Genomic DNA, 15,075 nt, shown 5'->3' on the forward strand with positions numbered 1-15,075 from the left:
TTTATCTATCCATTAAGCTTTGTAAGTTAGTTGCCCAAGATGTCGCTGCCCGAAGGTGTCCTAAAGAACCTCAGGAAGACGGCCGACGATGGATGCGCCGACCCCAAATCCAATATTCCAGGAGCCAGTGTTGTTGCAGTTGGCAGAGATAGCAAAGAGTTGTTTGCGCATGCTGTGTGCTAGCGAGGTGCCAATTCTTCTGAGTCCATGACGCTGGACAATGTGTTCTGGATCGCGTCGTACACGAAGATGATCGCCGGCCTGGCATGCATGCAGCTGGTGGAACAGGGCAAGCCGCATCTGGACAATGGAGACGAGATTGAGAGATTGAGAGATTGAATCCAGAATTCAAGGACTTACAGGTCCTGCAGAAAGATGGGAATCTTGTGGACAAGAACAAGAAAATCACCCTGAGGATGCTGCTTACCCACATGGGTACGTGGAAACAAAAAGGTTCTCGACTGAGTCGAAAACTGACCAGTATCAGCTGGCTTTGGTTATACGTTCTTCAATGAATGGCCCCGGGACTTCTCCCACCCAATTGGGTTCGATGATGTAACGGTGTATAAAGCCTTCTGAACTCTAGGGTTAAGAAGGTCGGCCTTTTTGACCGCGACAGATGAGTTCTCCAGCCACATCAAAGACATCTTGCAGCCGTTGGTGTTCTAACAAGGAAAGGGCTGGGAGTACGGTGTCAAACATTGACTTTCGCTGGTATTGCCCTTGAGCGTGCGACCGGGCTATCATTGGACGACTAATATCTTTTAGCCGTTGGGATTCCCGACAGCTGAGATGAAGAAGCAGCTTGCGTACATAAACCAACGCAACAAATATGGTTCACTTATCGCTCGCGATCATTTACTGCGCAAGCCCTTAGTCGTGAAGCCTTCTGAAGTGAAGGATGTCTTAAACAGTGGTGGTGCGGGCTGTTTCGCAAAGCCTTCGGACTACGCGTGTAAGTCGTCCGATGTTCGGTTGGCTCGGAGCAAGCTCGCTGACAATATGCAGAAATCATCGCAACGCTCCTGGACGATGGCACATCACCAACAACCGGTGCGAAAATACTTGATAAGGCCAAAGTAGACACGATGTTCACCAACCAGGTCGAAAAGTTCCCCGACTTCGCTCGTCAAGGCATACCGGCTGCCAAACCCGATCTCACAAATGCTGTTCCCGAGATGTACCTAGTCGAGGGGAACCCACCTCAAGGTTGGGGCCTGACATTTATGTTATCGAATGGAGGTCCGACCGAAAGATCAAAGAGCACTGGGTTCTGGGCTGCATTACCGAATTGCTGGTAGTGGGGTGATCGTGAGAAGGGAGTCGGTGGTATCGTCTGTACCCAAACACTACCTTTTGCTGACGCCAAAGTGCTCGGCCTGTTGTTCAATGTTGAAGGGCAGGTGTATCAGGCTCTTGGTGCCTGAGTTCGAGCAATATTGATATGTCGATACAGCATGGAAAGTGCATAAAGCATACTTATTAGCGGTAGTTCCTAGCACATGCGTGTTGCGTCCAAGCGTTGTTTTGCCGAGCTCTGAGTGGTTGATAAAGCCCAGCGAAGAGGGTCTCGGTGCCACTCTGCACTCGATTCTTATCAGGTCTGCCTGATCGCCCCAAAAAGAAGCTTTGGGCTGATCGAGCTAAGAATGATGGATTCGTCCGGAGCCTTGAGCCCACATAATTATCGCGAACAGGTTTTATAAGGCGCACGGACAACAGCCGGGTGACAGCTATCAACATGAACACTCAAAGAGCCAATCAGTACGAGATTCCTCGGCATTTCACCACGCGAAGAGCCGTAGAATGCGTAGAAGATTTGCTTAGCCGCGCACTAGCTTTCCCCGCAAATCCCGATCAGGACATCGACCCACCAAGACTGAACCTCGTAAGCTGCTCACGCGGGGTTGTGCAGGAGAAGTGTCAGCGACGTGGAAGCTATTTTCGCTCCTCTGCACGCCGCTTCACTTTCTCTTTCCTAATTCCGACGTCCTGTCCGATGTAAAGCTATGAATTTTGTTGATGTACAGCCAAAGTCGTTCCTTGATTATGCATGGACATCGCCCACGCCTCCGGCGATGAGTGCCCCAAACCCTTCGAAGACAAGCAGGAAGCAGAATCGGTGTTGTGATCAATGTCGGAAGGGCAAGCGAGCGTGCGACGCGGCGATACTGGAAGACTCGTTGCTAGACGCGAGCAAATCGGGAGACCATCCGAGTGTCTTCCATTACAGTGGTGAGCTGCATTCGCTCTAAGAGCGGCACAGCCGACGATTGACAATGCAGATGTCTATGGACCATTAGCTGCCTGTGGAAACTGTGAGAAGACGAAAAAGAGTTGTACATTCGAATGGCTTCGCTCGCAGAGGGTGTCACAGGCAACACAGGCTCCGCCAAATCCGGTCCCACCGGCGAAACGTCGCCGAACGGACAGCAATGCAGCAATCCCGCTTCGAAACACCAATGGATCATCAAGGCAGGTTCAAATTGGAAAGCCGATATGTCGATCAGATATCACAGGGAGTGGGAGCTTGATGAGCCCAGCCCAACTAGGGGTCACATTTGGCGACTTCCCGGGAGTGCCGGCACTTCAGATGGACTCTTCGACAAATGCATTTCGGTCAATACCGGCTCTGTGGTATGATAGCATCGATATGTCTGCGAAGGAGCAACTTGGCCATTTCAGCGATGTATTCGAAGACGGGGCTAGCCAATTGACGTGTGATTCCGGTCAAGGCTCATCCCTCGAAACACCACCTGGAAGCGTGAAAGACACAATAGAGGAGAGAGGTCATCGCCCAAGTAATGGCGACGCCGTGGATGATGGCGAGACTGCACCGAAAGTGGACGGCGCTATAATGCGCGCTGGGCGAAAACGACGGCGCCGTAGCTCGTCGGTGTCACTCTCAAATGGTGCGCTTCCTTGCCCAGCCATATCATTTGCAGCCGAGTTTGTTTCGTCTGCAAACAAAGCGTTTTTGAGGGAGGGGTTACTGAAGATATATCACGACAGCTTCGAGAACGCGCTTTCATGCTGGTTGACCGAGCGGACTTGCCCTTACACCGCAAAAGCAGACATATCGTTAACAAACGACGGTAGACCTGATTGGAACCGCATGTACCACCGCGTCTTTCGACTTGATCGTTTGGCTTCCTCGATTCGAGGGCGACAACTTACCTTTCAGGAGGACAAAGCAGTTGGCAAAGCTCTCAATTCTGCGATATTCTCGTTCGCCACACAGTGGGCTCAATCATCGGAAAGGAGCAGAGCCAAGTACCCCTTCGACCATGGCGCAAACTCAGAAGGTTTTACGAGTCAGAGTGCCGATATGTCTTTGAGTGGCATCGAGTTTGACCGGACACTGCAAATCACCGCATGGAACGAAGCACGCGTGGCTTTACAGGATGCCGGAGATATCGAGTCATTCAGATTGGTGCTCGCGCAAATAGTCTTCTCTCTGACCCAGCGACGAAACGACCCGGACACTGAACTTGGAATGGCATCTGACCAGGTCGAACTAGAAAGATCGGCGTTCAATATTGGTGATGCAGGAGTGGAGGAATATGAGGACCTAATGGCGAGGCTCAACCTCGCAATCGATGCTGAGGACCCTCCCGTGCATTTGGAGAAAGGTGTTCGGCTGATACACTCCCTGAGATCACGAATGACGATGCGTGCAGGTACACCGCTGCTCAAGCCACGAGCCAACCGACGTGGTAAACAGTATAGGCCGGCCGCAAATCGTGTCGATGCTGCCGATCGTGCCACAGTCGATCTGTTATTCTGGCTCGGAGTTATGTTCGACACTTTGTCTTCAGCGATGCACAAGCGACCACTAGTGTTGTCCGACGAGGACAGTAATGTCTACGCCAACGAGCCAAGGACAACAGCGGATCAGATGCAGCGCGATGTCGGATCAATCGTACCCAGAAGTACCGAGGGCGTCTGGGATATCCACCTTTTCGCCCATCAGCGTACTCGGCTGCAACAGAAGCTTGTCCGGTGGCCATGCTCGTTCGAGCAGGCTGCTGCTCTTCTGTGTGATGCGGCACCGGTGAAGGTTCTTCTCTTTCGCAAAGTTACACGAATACAGACGCTCCTTTCTCGCAGCTGTCATGGTGAAAGAGTCGAACGCTCCATCAAAGCTGCTCTCAGTGTATGCGAACATTGGGAGAGACTTTACGCTCCATTCATCCGAGATTGTGTCCAGTATCATGACACCTTGCCACCTCGCATTCAATCGTGGTATATCTGTTTGACTGGGCATTGGCATCTTGCCACGTTGCTCTTAGCAGACCTCATCGAGATTGTGGACGATTCGGAGTTCGGCCTGGAAACTCAGCAGATGCTCCGTACTTCGACTGATTTTGTGGCTTGCTTTCGAAAGAGCAACTGCCAAGCTCTTTCAGATTTGGCCCGATGTTCGTGTCCGCGAGAGAATGCTTCGTTTGCGCAATCACGAGACTTTCACTTCGCCGTCAATCAGGGGGCCTTATTGACAGAGCCTTGGACTGCAGTGTTGATTCGTGCATTTGCCAAAGCTGGAGTGGTGTTACTTGAGACCGGGCATATGCTGCCTTCGTTCTCCGTTGATGGTAGTTCCGGAGCGGAAGAGGCGTTTCAGCGGGCAGAGGATTGCGTCCAAGCCTTGTGGTACCTAGGACGAAAATCTGACATGGCTCTTTCGGCGGCGAAGATATTGGGCGACGCATTGAAACAAAAGCGTAAGGGCGCCGAAGAAAAATTGAAGGAGATGAGTTCTTATCTCGAAGTCGAGATGTGGCAGGGCTTCGATCAGTTGGATAAGTCAGCTGCGTGGGACTGTTCCATGTAGTATCGTAGGACTGTACAGTAGTTTCCTAAACATGGATGCGCTGTTCATACAATCGAAGCTCTGAACGCAACAGCTGTACGCGTCGCTGCTCATTAGGGAAACAAAGTGCCAAGCCGCTAGGTAGCTCTCTAGCTTCACGCCACTTTTCTGTCAGGAGCGACCGTTCACCTTGTCCCTTACCTATATGCCTACTCCTTATCGGAAAATAGATACTTGGCCCTGCAACAATGAGAAAGCATCGGTTGTAAGACAAGTGAGCGATGTATCTGGGGGGATTGTGTCGCTGGAAGTTCGACGACCTTGCCTTGTTTCGATATCCTACGCGAACACGGGAAATCGCGCTAAGTCGCGTCCAGCCACAACGGTTCTAACTGGCATTCTCCATACGTCATGGGTCCCCCTGAGTACGGTGTCCCGTTGGGCTCCATAATGTATGCTAACCTGCTTAAGGCTCTGGGATACTCTCCGGTACTTTGAGGAAGTCAAGCCTATTGCTCAATACGCGGAGGAACATTACAAAGAACAAGGCAGAGCTCTCCGAATTGCTGTTGATGATGCTGATTGGCGATTCAACAACCTGGTCATGGCGCAGGTGTATGCCATCCACAGTACGTGTTTGAGAACTCCAGACATCGCCATACTAATCCTCGCAGTCTCCAACGACGCTGCCTTCCAAGGTATCGAAAAAGCCATGTTTTGCCGCATTTCTAAGCTCCTGAATCTCAACATACAACTGATCTTTGTATTTGACGGTCTTGGGGTTCCCGCTAGGTCATACCTGCCAACTTCCCCGATTACAAGATCCTGCAGAAGTACTATAGACCAAAGATTACAAGCGATGAACTCTTGGTGGCGAAAAAGTCGCTCGACTTGAATGCTCCACGACCTGTCGATGAGCAAAAGCTGTTCGATGTCACGAGTAGCCGCTTTAACATTTGGGGAAGACCGTACATGGACTGGGTGGGCTCAGTGCTATTCACACGGTCATTGTTGCAGAGGAACAGCTCTCATTCGAGGGGGCTGTGCATGACATCAAGCTCACGAAGCAGCGCGCAAGCAAAAGTGAAGCAGTCATGGCGTTGCGTTCTCTGGAACGCAGAATCACGTTTTCCCCCTTTGGCGTTATCGCCTTGCAAAGGGAAGACTTCGAGGGCGGGGAGCGCGAGGTAATGTGGAATGGTAAAAGAGATGTGCCGCTTGACCCAACCCACCGAGTTAAGTGCGATTACTTTCCGGCATTCTGACTTCAGCAAGTCATTCCCAGGACATCCTTGATCCACTTCCTCCAGCACCAAAGCAGAAGACTTCGAAGCGCAACGAGCAGTCAGGCATTGGCGTCGATACTGAAACGTCAACGTCACCTGCAAACAAGAAAACAGAAGTCACAGAAACGTGGCCAGGTGGCACAAGCGTCACATAATCCTCAATTAATGAGCCAGGGTCCGGGAGGTCACAAACAGCAGCAGTTGATGAACATTCATCGCAAGCCGATAAATCGAAGTCGAACGGCAAGTGCAACAACAAGGTGAACCGCTCAACGCCTTCAAAGACCACATGCCCGACAGCAAGCAACGACCAAATTTTGCGAAGTCATCGATCTATCAAACTTGAATGAGAATTTGATCTTATGCCTTCCTCCTGTACGGCAGTCCAAGGGGCTGTCGTCATCACTGGAATCGCTGTCCAATGTAGTGGATCTTGACTCACCAGTGTCATTAGCGAACGAAAGCTAAGACTCAGCTCGTGCAATTCGTCTGAGCATGCAATCACCACGTTCAGATTGCAAGGCAGCACATAGTACTACAGTGTTGAGAGGCTGAAGCATGCCACACACACCACAGGCTACTCAGAAACGACTCAGTATCGTCTGCCACAAGAACGGCTCCTTCGCGACCACTGACAAAGCAGTCAGTGCAAACACAAACGATGTCGCCGTTGCGAGCGAGCTTGATCAGCTTCGTGCTGCTCGGCTCAAGCACTTTGCCTCGAGCCCTGTTCCTACGCCCTGAATAGTCATGTCAAACATGAATCCAGCCCTATCAGGAGTTGCAGCTACCGCTGATTGCATCGATCTGACAAGTGACTGAGCTACCGGGTCTCCATGCATTGCTCGACCACATGGACTTGCGAAATGGCTTCACCACACGCCATAGTAGTGTAAGGTCTTTCACGATTCATGTAAAAGTCCAGGAGCTATTATGCCTACATGAACTTTCACTGTCCACCGGAGAGGTGCAGCGCTTGCAGTCATCTCTATTCACGAATAGTCGTCCCGAGGTCAATACACGCCACAAATGCAATCAACCATAACAGACAGTCTACACAATGACGACAGGAATCATCCTCCAACAAGACTTCGTCGACGACATGCTGATGGTACTTCCAGCGGCCACTCGAACGCCAAGCGCAATCGCATGTTGTCTCTGTTATGAAGAGTACGGCAATATCGTTCTGACTAACGAAGCGGACACGAAGTCCTGGCGCGACCTTCCCTACCACGACACTTTCGCACCGGATTTGGTTGAACCTATCGCCACTCCTTGTGACTATTACTTCTGTATTCTCTGCATCGGCAAGTGGCTACTGAAAAAGCAGACGTGTCCAATGTGTCGCACTCCGGTCAACCCTCCAGATCGCGCATATGGAGCTGATGACTGCGATGAAGTGTCGTCCGCTCGACCCGAAGGCCTTATGCATACCTATCGAATCTCGGAATCGCGAGCTGCAGAGATCTACGATATAATACGACTTAACACGTGTCGGCTCCTTACCACGGATGCGCTAATGCCAGTGATTTGGTCGCCTGAGAATCTGGTTTTTAACCTTCCCGAGCTGATGGTCACGATAGCCTGACATTTCTACTACAATCTACTGGGCGACCAGTCCCATCAGATATGTCGTCCATCAAGCGAAGCACCCACATGACCCACTTCTCTGGCTTCTGGAACCGGCGGGACCTTGAGTATCTTGCACGAGCAGATGCTCCGTTAGCTCAGCATCCTGATGCGTACGAGCTGCACGTATTCTCCTGCATGAACATGCCCCATCTCAAAACCTTCATGGCTGATGAGTATGGTGTCTCTCCTGACTGAATGAACATAACAGGAATCGTATTCTCCTTGGTGAAGCAGAAGATGCCTGATCTCATGGGGGCGTCTCAAGTCACGCCTGGGATGCGTATGTATACTGCGTTCTTCACACACTGTTCATCTGGCAGGCATACTGCTGGCGAATCCAGGTTCTCTTTGACTCGGATTCGGCCAACTCCGATGTCTAGAGTCAGTACGACGACACTGGCAGTTGGAAGGCATGACGCAATAGTCGCGTGGCTACAAACGCATCAATTGAGGCAACAACGTGAATGGCTGGGTTTGTGGTGAGCCGTCAGCCCTTCAGAAAAGCCTTATTGACAAGCGATTTTCATTTTTGTTATACAGTCATCGATCGAGGATACAGAGCTGCTGCACAACTTTGTTCCGTCTCTGCCATCCCACCTCCCTTCGAATGACAATTCTAACTTTAGTCCGTTCATTCTCAATGTATCCACGAGTCTCATGACCCGGAAGACAAATCCCGCAGCATGATCTAATAACTCCTCGTACTCTTCATCGTCAGAAAAATCCTGCGCCAAGTCTATGTGAATATCAACTGTCGTGCATGGAACTTGAAGACCGGCAAGAGACTCCAGAGCTTTGAGACATCTTGTCTCTTCGTCGTCTTTCCACTTGGGTTCCCGTAATTGAGTGTATTTGAAGGGCCGAATTTGCAAGTGCAATCGGCGAACGTGGTCGGCTGGACGTATGGCGAGACCAAAGCTGTCAGTCTCGAGGAACGATCGTAGCAACCCAAGCTCTTCGTGAACAAACTTGAAGGTACGCGTCCTGTAGTACGTATCGAGTACCTCTCTGGCAGCATTCATTCCGATCCGATCTGGGCCTAACTGCAGGAGAATTGGGTCCTCGGCCCATTGGTATGATTGTGTGCCGATCGACTGCCGCACAAGTAGGGCCAGCTTGCTCCCAGTCGAATGGCGGACGACAACCTCGTTGTCGTAAGAGCCTTGCACACAGAAAGTATGTATGTGGTGGCGAAGCTCCCAGGGCAAATATGAATACATCCTCAGAGCCGATTGCTCCTGTTCAAGTCTCGGTCTGTCTCTCCCAAAACTGCTACGAATCGTTTAGTACCAAGCGCAACGTTTGAGTCGAACACTAGCTTACTGGTTTGCAGGCCGCGATTCTTGGTGTGTAGTTGCATGATCGTAATTGTATGCCCCCATTTTTCGACTATAAGACCTTGCGCGACCGCTCCAAGATTATCAGGACGGCTCTGCCTCGATATAAATCACCGCGCAATGTCTCAAACTCGAGCCCACGCCCAGATATGCTTTGCGAACAGCGCGTGAGCACTATGCTGCAACGAAACTATTTTCGCGAGCAGTTCTCGCGCACCAGTCCCAATGGGGTAAATTGGAGGACCCGGCGTGTCAGACACGGCACGCCACTACGCAGGAGCCCCACGAATCATCGAATCGCACGTGAGATCTATTCCTGAATTGTCAACTGTCGGGAAGCGTGGACAGTGCGCATATGGGAAGAATTGACGGATTGAACTGAGGTTGTATTGGGTGAAGCTACGGACAGTATGTATAGGTGAGTAGCTGTAAACAACGCTAGTGTGACGTGGCAGTCACTCTCATGGCAGGTGAGGTTCGACAGGCAAGAGCACCCTGAACCGTGACATCAACTGATAGACATTTCCCTCACTATCACCTTCTTAGTCCTCCAATGAGAGGATCCTATGTCTGGTACCTGTAACTACGTGGCTGAAGTCACATGATATTCTGTTGTAGAAGGCACTGCCCAAGAGCAATTGCACTTGCCTCTGAGCGGAGAACTCCTTTACAAGAACATCACCGAACAACAACACAGATAGCAATACAATCATTTATCACAGCCTCCGACCAATACTGCTCATGCAGTTACAGTTATGAGCCCGGCTGTTGACTTCAACCGCTGTATTCGCTACTGCATGCTGATGAGCTATTGACTGCTGTCAATAGAGCTACGTCATCAAACCGCTACCTTTACCTACTGAGAGTCTAGAGCGCACTGTCCCGTACCAGAGTCAACCTGAGAGCCGATGAGCCTGATTCAGGATGGCTACTACTGAGCTGGATGGACTGATTACAAGGACGACGATAATACTTGAGAAGCCTGCAGACTGGGGGGAATGAATCTTCCTACGAAAGGATAGCACAGACAGGCATCAACTGTGGTCAATGATCAATCCAGACCTTGACAAGACGGTCCTTGAGAAGCTTGAGGAGCCAGCAGCTGTTGAGCCGGAGCAATACCATGATGAGACAGAGGAGGATACTGGCATTGTGCTCAGGGATATGATAACTGAGGAGTTCCAGCGATACCAGCATGCAGAGAGGAACTACGATTGAGCACTGGCCAGATACACAATCAAGAGAAAAGCATTGAACAACTTTACTCGAAGATTGGCCGAATGATCAGCCGCCAACACATACATCTCATCCAGAGCGACAATACTGCGTACGCTCGACTGAAGAAGCTGAAGAAGCACCTCTGCCCATCAACAGCTGAGAGAGAGCTGCAGCTGATAGCCAAGTATTGTCAATTGCAGAGTCGACCACGAAACAACATTGACAGCTGGCTTGAGGAGTGGCTACATGTTGTACGGCAGTGCAAGTCAGCTAATCTGCCTGATGTTACACCACCATGAACCCAGCGTGACTTCCTGTTAGCTATCAAGGGCAAAAAGAGATTGGCAATTGGTGCTCATGGAGACCATGCAGTCAATGAGAAGCAGACAGCTGACAGGCAAATGATATATATGAGTCCAAGCCCAAAGATCTCCAAGTCAGAGCTGGCAGACACTGAGCCACTGTTCTACGGTGCATCAGATGCAGCCCTTACCAATGACCTGTTGATCCGACGCAGCTCTCAGGGATATCTGTTCATGCTGTACGGCATGCCTATCGACTGGAAAGCAACACTCCAACGTTCAGTCACAAAATCAAGCACTGAGGCAGAGCTGCTAGCTCTATCAACAGCAGCCAGTGAGCTACAGGCTTGGAATTGACTTGTTACGATCAAAGGGCAACTCGCAACAACACTGAAAAAACAGGACTACGCAACGATACGAGAGGAGCCGAGGAACTGTAGTATCGATCGACCCAAGCAGTGAGGCCGCGTCAGCGATACTCAGTATGATCAACACTCTTAATATCGATCGACCCGAGCAGTGAGGCCGCGTTGGCGATACTCAGCATGATCATCAATCTCAGTTGAGCAACTTGAGCAACTCGAGCAGTTAGGCCGCGTCAGTATACTTGGTACGAGCAGTATAATCAGTACGAGCAGTATAATCGGTACGAGCAGTATACTTGGAACGCTCGGTATACTTGGTACGATCAGTATACTCAGTACCAAGCGATCCAAGCAATCCTCCTGCTCAAGTATATAGCAAGTAGACATGCTGCCCTTATGGCATCGTGTTCAACCTCGTCAATCAACTTTGTTATTAGAATCTCACCCACTCTCGAGTTAGACAGCATACTCTGTACTACTCATTGCTCCCAGTCGCCACGGTCTTTGACTAGACGACTACCTGACTATTACAAAGGCTATGACAGGCCCAACTGATAGTCACCAACCCCTGACGGCTTCTGTACCTCTGATCATCCCCGAGAACCAATTGAATAGTGTCTATAGGCTTTGCTTAAGGCACGACTTCAACAGAACTATTCAAACACATCAAGCTCGATCTAAAGATGGTACCAACAATCTACTGTGACAACCTGCAGACTGTGGGTGTTGTCACCAAGAACAAAGACAAGCTGTTCATGCGATTACGACATGTGGATGTCCACCAACATTGGCTGAGACAGGAGGTGGCTGATGGACGTATATTGGTTCAGTGGAAGCCCACCAATCTCATGCCAGCCAGTGGACGCACCAAGATCCTCGTGCGCCAGAAGAATGCTGAGTTTGTCCAACAGCTTGGCATGAGAGACATCAAAGATTGCCTATCAAAGGCAGAAGGACTGGACAGTCCTGATCCAGCGAGCTTGACTCACTGGTGCTAGGATGATATTGAAAAGGAGTATCGTCTCAGATATCCTATTAGGGTGCAATATGGAGCATCATTTGCTCAAGAAGATCAGCTTTGGTTGACACCGCAGCTGAGGGGCTGTGTAACTACGTAGCTGAAGTCACATGATATTCTATTGTAGAAGGCACTGCTAAGAGCAATTGCACTTACCTCTGAGCGGAGAACTCCTGTACAAGAACATCACCGAACAACAACACAGATAGCAATACAATCATTTATCACAGCCTCCGACCGACACTGCTCACGCAGTTACAGTACCTGTCGCTCGGGGTAAGCCTCAGCCTTGCAGGCTACAGAGCCGCATCAACACCCTCCAAGGCAGGCACGCGCGATGAGCCATACAATGTTCCCCGGCCCCCCATACACGCGAGTTTTGCCATTTTGAGCGTACCTGACCATGCAAGGCGCAGCGTTCCTTAGCATAAGGCGACAGTTCTTTCCTGGAGGAAGAGAGGGTGATGGATCCACCAATCGCCGCAAGAACGCCTTAGGTTCACTTCTGCTTAGGCAGAAACGACACAATCAGGCGCCAGCGAGACCTTACGGCTCAATAGTGACGCCGGTCAATGATGTGGCTGGTATTGTATTGCTCAGTCACATCTGTACACCGTGTACGCATGTGACAAGGTCTCCAACACGACTTCCACCTCGAGGACTAGAGTAATGCACTCTTTTGGTCACACACACTTCCGATGCATCTCGCGTCAAATTTAGTGCACTAATACGTCCCGGCGAACGCCTCGGTAGTTGTGTCTGCAGTGCGGCTGCACCCGTCGAACGACAGCCGCGAACCTAGTGGTTGGTGCGGCTGTGGAGGCTGAGAACATCTCTGGGTGCTAAATCAACTTACGCTGACTGAGACAACATGACGCATCTCAGATTTCAACGCACTAATCGTCAAAACCAGATGTTTGTGAATCCGAAGACCTTACTGGCCAGTTTTCCTTTTCAGCAGCAACCTCCTGGAGGCCTCGTCCGAAACATTTCCATTTCGCAGGCTCCTACTTGCCACATCACTAACCCCGGACGTTGGTCGAGACCTCCATTGGACAAATGGTGAACGATTCATCTTCGAAATGGAATAGGCAAAAGGGATGGCAGCTTCTTAGTCCCATTCTCGCGCACCAAGAACATCCAGTCTGTGTCCAAGGTCCAAGCTTGGCCAGCTCAGTGACTGCAAATAGATGGCTGTGTCTAGTCCCTCTGCTATATGCGGCCTCTCGGGGCCAACGCCATTTCATACTACCATTGGACATACTGTTCACTGCCCTCCTACAGGCCTTTCTGGTTGACCAGCGCTGAGCAGCAAGAGAACCTATTCCTGCGTTGACCGAGTGTCAGTACAAGAGTATGAATCATTCACCGGCTCCACTGTTCCTTCTTCATCGCCTTTTTGACGGCCTCTACACGCTACTTACCTTTGGTGGTAATGTCAAGCGAATTGTAGCCTGGAATACTGGACACTCGAACGACTCTCTCCACGCTACGCCCTTCACCAGTCACGACACTCAGCCCCCCCTAGTCGCCATGGCACTTGCTTACGAGGCAATTCCTTCAATCTCAAGTCGACCACTGCTCAACATATATGAGTTTTGAGTGTATGCTCTCTGGCTGACCATCACAACATCGTTACTCAATAGACTTGCCCGGTCTATATTATAAATTTCGTTCCCATCATTTATTTTCTTCCGTGTTTCAACATGACCGTTAGCAACAACTCCGTATATATCTCCGGCCTGGCTCATGAGTACCCTCAATACTCGCAAACACAAGAACAGTTCGCCGACCTCGTCACAAGATTGGTTCCTGAGTACATCACATCGCCAGGGTAAGTGAAATGCAAACATTCCGAACGCTATGTAGCCTTGGGTGCTGACGTATGATAAGGTTCCAGAGATTACTACATGTCAACCGCAACACACAGATCCTGTCCCGTCCCACGATCTTCGACTACTCCATATGGACTAAAGCCGATGCAAAACCTCCTACTATCGATGAATTGTCGCAGATTTTCCGAACGACTGGTGTCGATCTTACAGTAGCGGCATGCAAAAAAGCAATGAAGGAAGCACAATTGTCAGCGACCGACATCACACACGTTGTAGCAGTCACATGTACCGACCAGGGTAGCCCTGGCTATGATCTCTTCGTCAGCCAGAAGCTTCAGTTGCCTTCTGGTGTACAGAGGGCTCTACTACACGGTGTTGGTTGTGCTGGTGGTCTGTCAGCGCTTCGAGAGGCAGCAAACCTCGCCGCAGCTGCATCTTCAAGAGGGAGATCAGCCCGAATCCTGGTCTTTGCGACTGAGCTCTGCAGTCTCTTCTTGAGGGCAGAGTTGCAGGCTGCATGTAAAGACAACGAGAACCTGCACATTGCCCCGGCATTGTTCTCGGACGGCTCTGCTGCACTGGTAGTCTGCAATGGACTAGCCATGAGAGACGATCAAAAGCCAATTTACGAGCTCCAAGAGTGGGGAAGTGCAGTAATTCCGGGGACGAAAGATCACATGTCGTACTCTGTGAGCCCGAGTGGTATGATAGCTACCATCACCAAAGAGGTACCAAAAGCCACCGTCGGCGCTATTGGTACCATGTTCGACCAAATCTGCAACCCGACCGGCGCACCCATCGATCCTACAACATTCGACTGGGCCGTCCACCCAGGCGGAGTCACAATCTTGCAAGGCGCTCAGCAGGCAATGAACCTCACCGACGACCACATTCGAGCTTCCCTCGATACATACCAGAAGTACGGCAACTCTTCAAGTCCGACAGTACTTGTTGTGCTAGACAAGTTGAGGAGAATGGGTAAAGGTCGAGATGACGTAGTGGCCACCAGTTTCGGGCCTGGTTTGATGATTGAGATGTTCCGCATGAGGCGGTGTCGAGACGATGAGTCTCAACAGGCTTTAAGTCTGGGTGTACTGGCTAAAGCTCATAGACTTGGGATGTCAGTTGTCTCGAGGCTTTCGAGATCCGGCAAGAGATCTTCGGTGGTGCATAGGGTGAGGGCAAGTAAGGAGGCGTAGGCCGGATCGTAGAGTGACTGCTGGGTGGTTGCATGAAACATCACTCCAGTTTAAAGCAAGTAGAAACTGG

The 15,075-nt window shown here is 50.6% G+C and overlaps 6 protein-coding genes across 6 annotated transcripts; 5 read left to right on the forward strand and 1 right to left on the reverse strand.

The window, feature by feature from the left end:
- Window positions 1-39: 39 nt before the first annotated feature.
- On the forward strand, window positions 40-1,427 carry BU25DRAFT_436607 (uncharacterized protein; the record flags this gene model as incomplete). Its single annotated transcript, XM_033708956.1, has 8 exons — window positions 40-174; window positions 205-279; window positions 327-435; window positions 482-545; window positions 597-660; window positions 769-955; window positions 1,081-1,242; window positions 1,324-1,427. 8 exons carry the CDS (start codon window positions 40-42, stop codon window positions 1,425-1,427), a joined length of 900 nt encoding a protein of 299 aa, XP_033567118.1.
- Window positions 1,393-4,834, forward strand: BU25DRAFT_470993 (uncharacterized protein; the record flags this gene model as incomplete). Its single annotated transcript, XM_033710805.1, has 3 exons — window positions 1,393-1,888; window positions 2,031-2,235; window positions 2,286-4,834. The coding sequence occupies exons 1-3, from the start codon at window positions 1,742-1,744 to the stop codon at window positions 4,832-4,834; spliced, it is 2,901 nt and encodes a 966-aa protein (XP_033567119.1). The 5' UTR covers window positions 1,393-1,741.
- A 2,167-nt stretch (window positions 4,835-7,001) lies between these two features.
- On the forward strand, window positions 7,002-8,090 carry BU25DRAFT_470995 (uncharacterized protein). The gene is made up of 2 exons (XM_033710806.1): window positions 7,002-7,909; window positions 7,940-8,090. Exon 1 carries the CDS (start codon window positions 7,160-7,162, stop codon window positions 7,685-7,687), a length of 528 nt encoding a protein of 175 aa, XP_033567120.1. The 5' UTR covers window positions 7,002-7,159; the 3' UTR covers window positions 7,688-7,909; window positions 7,940-8,090.
- Window positions 8,091-8,216: 126 nt separating this feature from the next.
- BU25DRAFT_406224 (uncharacterized protein) lies at window positions 8,217-9,178 on the reverse strand. The gene is made up of 2 exons (XM_033705216.1): window positions 9,055-9,178; window positions 8,217-9,003 (listed from the first exon to the last, which is right to left on the reverse strand). Exons 1-2 carry the CDS (start codon window positions 9,111-9,113, stop codon window positions 8,238-8,240), a joined length of 825 nt encoding a protein of 274 aa, XP_033567121.1. The 5' UTR covers window positions 9,114-9,178; the 3' UTR covers window positions 8,217-8,237.
- Window positions 9,179-9,910: 732 nt separating this feature from the next.
- BU25DRAFT_471003 (uncharacterized protein) lies at window positions 9,911-10,576 on the forward strand (the record flags this gene model as incomplete). The annotated part of the gene is made up of 1 exon (XM_033710807.1): window positions 9,911-10,576. A coding segment is annotated over exon 1 (228 nt), but the record flags the coding sequence as incomplete, so codon positions are not given.
- Window positions 10,577-13,478: 2,902 nt separating this feature from the next.
- BU25DRAFT_86078 (thiolase-like protein) lies at window positions 13,479-15,067 on the forward strand. Its single transcript, XM_033712183.1, has 2 exons — window positions 13,479-13,805; window positions 13,865-15,067. Exons 1-2 carry the CDS (start codon window positions 13,678-13,680, stop codon window positions 15,003-15,005), a joined length of 1,269 nt encoding a protein of 422 aa, XP_033567123.1. The 5' UTR covers window positions 13,479-13,677; the 3' UTR covers window positions 15,006-15,067.
- The last annotated feature ends 8 nt before the right edge of the window (window positions 15,068-15,075 follow it).

This window comes from Macroventuria anomochaeta, assembly GCF_010093625.1.
Source record: "Macroventuria anomochaeta strain CBS 525.71 unplaced genomic scaffold BU25scaffold_2, whole genome shotgun sequence".
NCBI classification, from domain to species: domain Eukaryota; kingdom Fungi; phylum Ascomycota; class Dothideomycetes; order Pleosporales; family Didymellaceae; genus Macroventuria; species Macroventuria anomochaeta.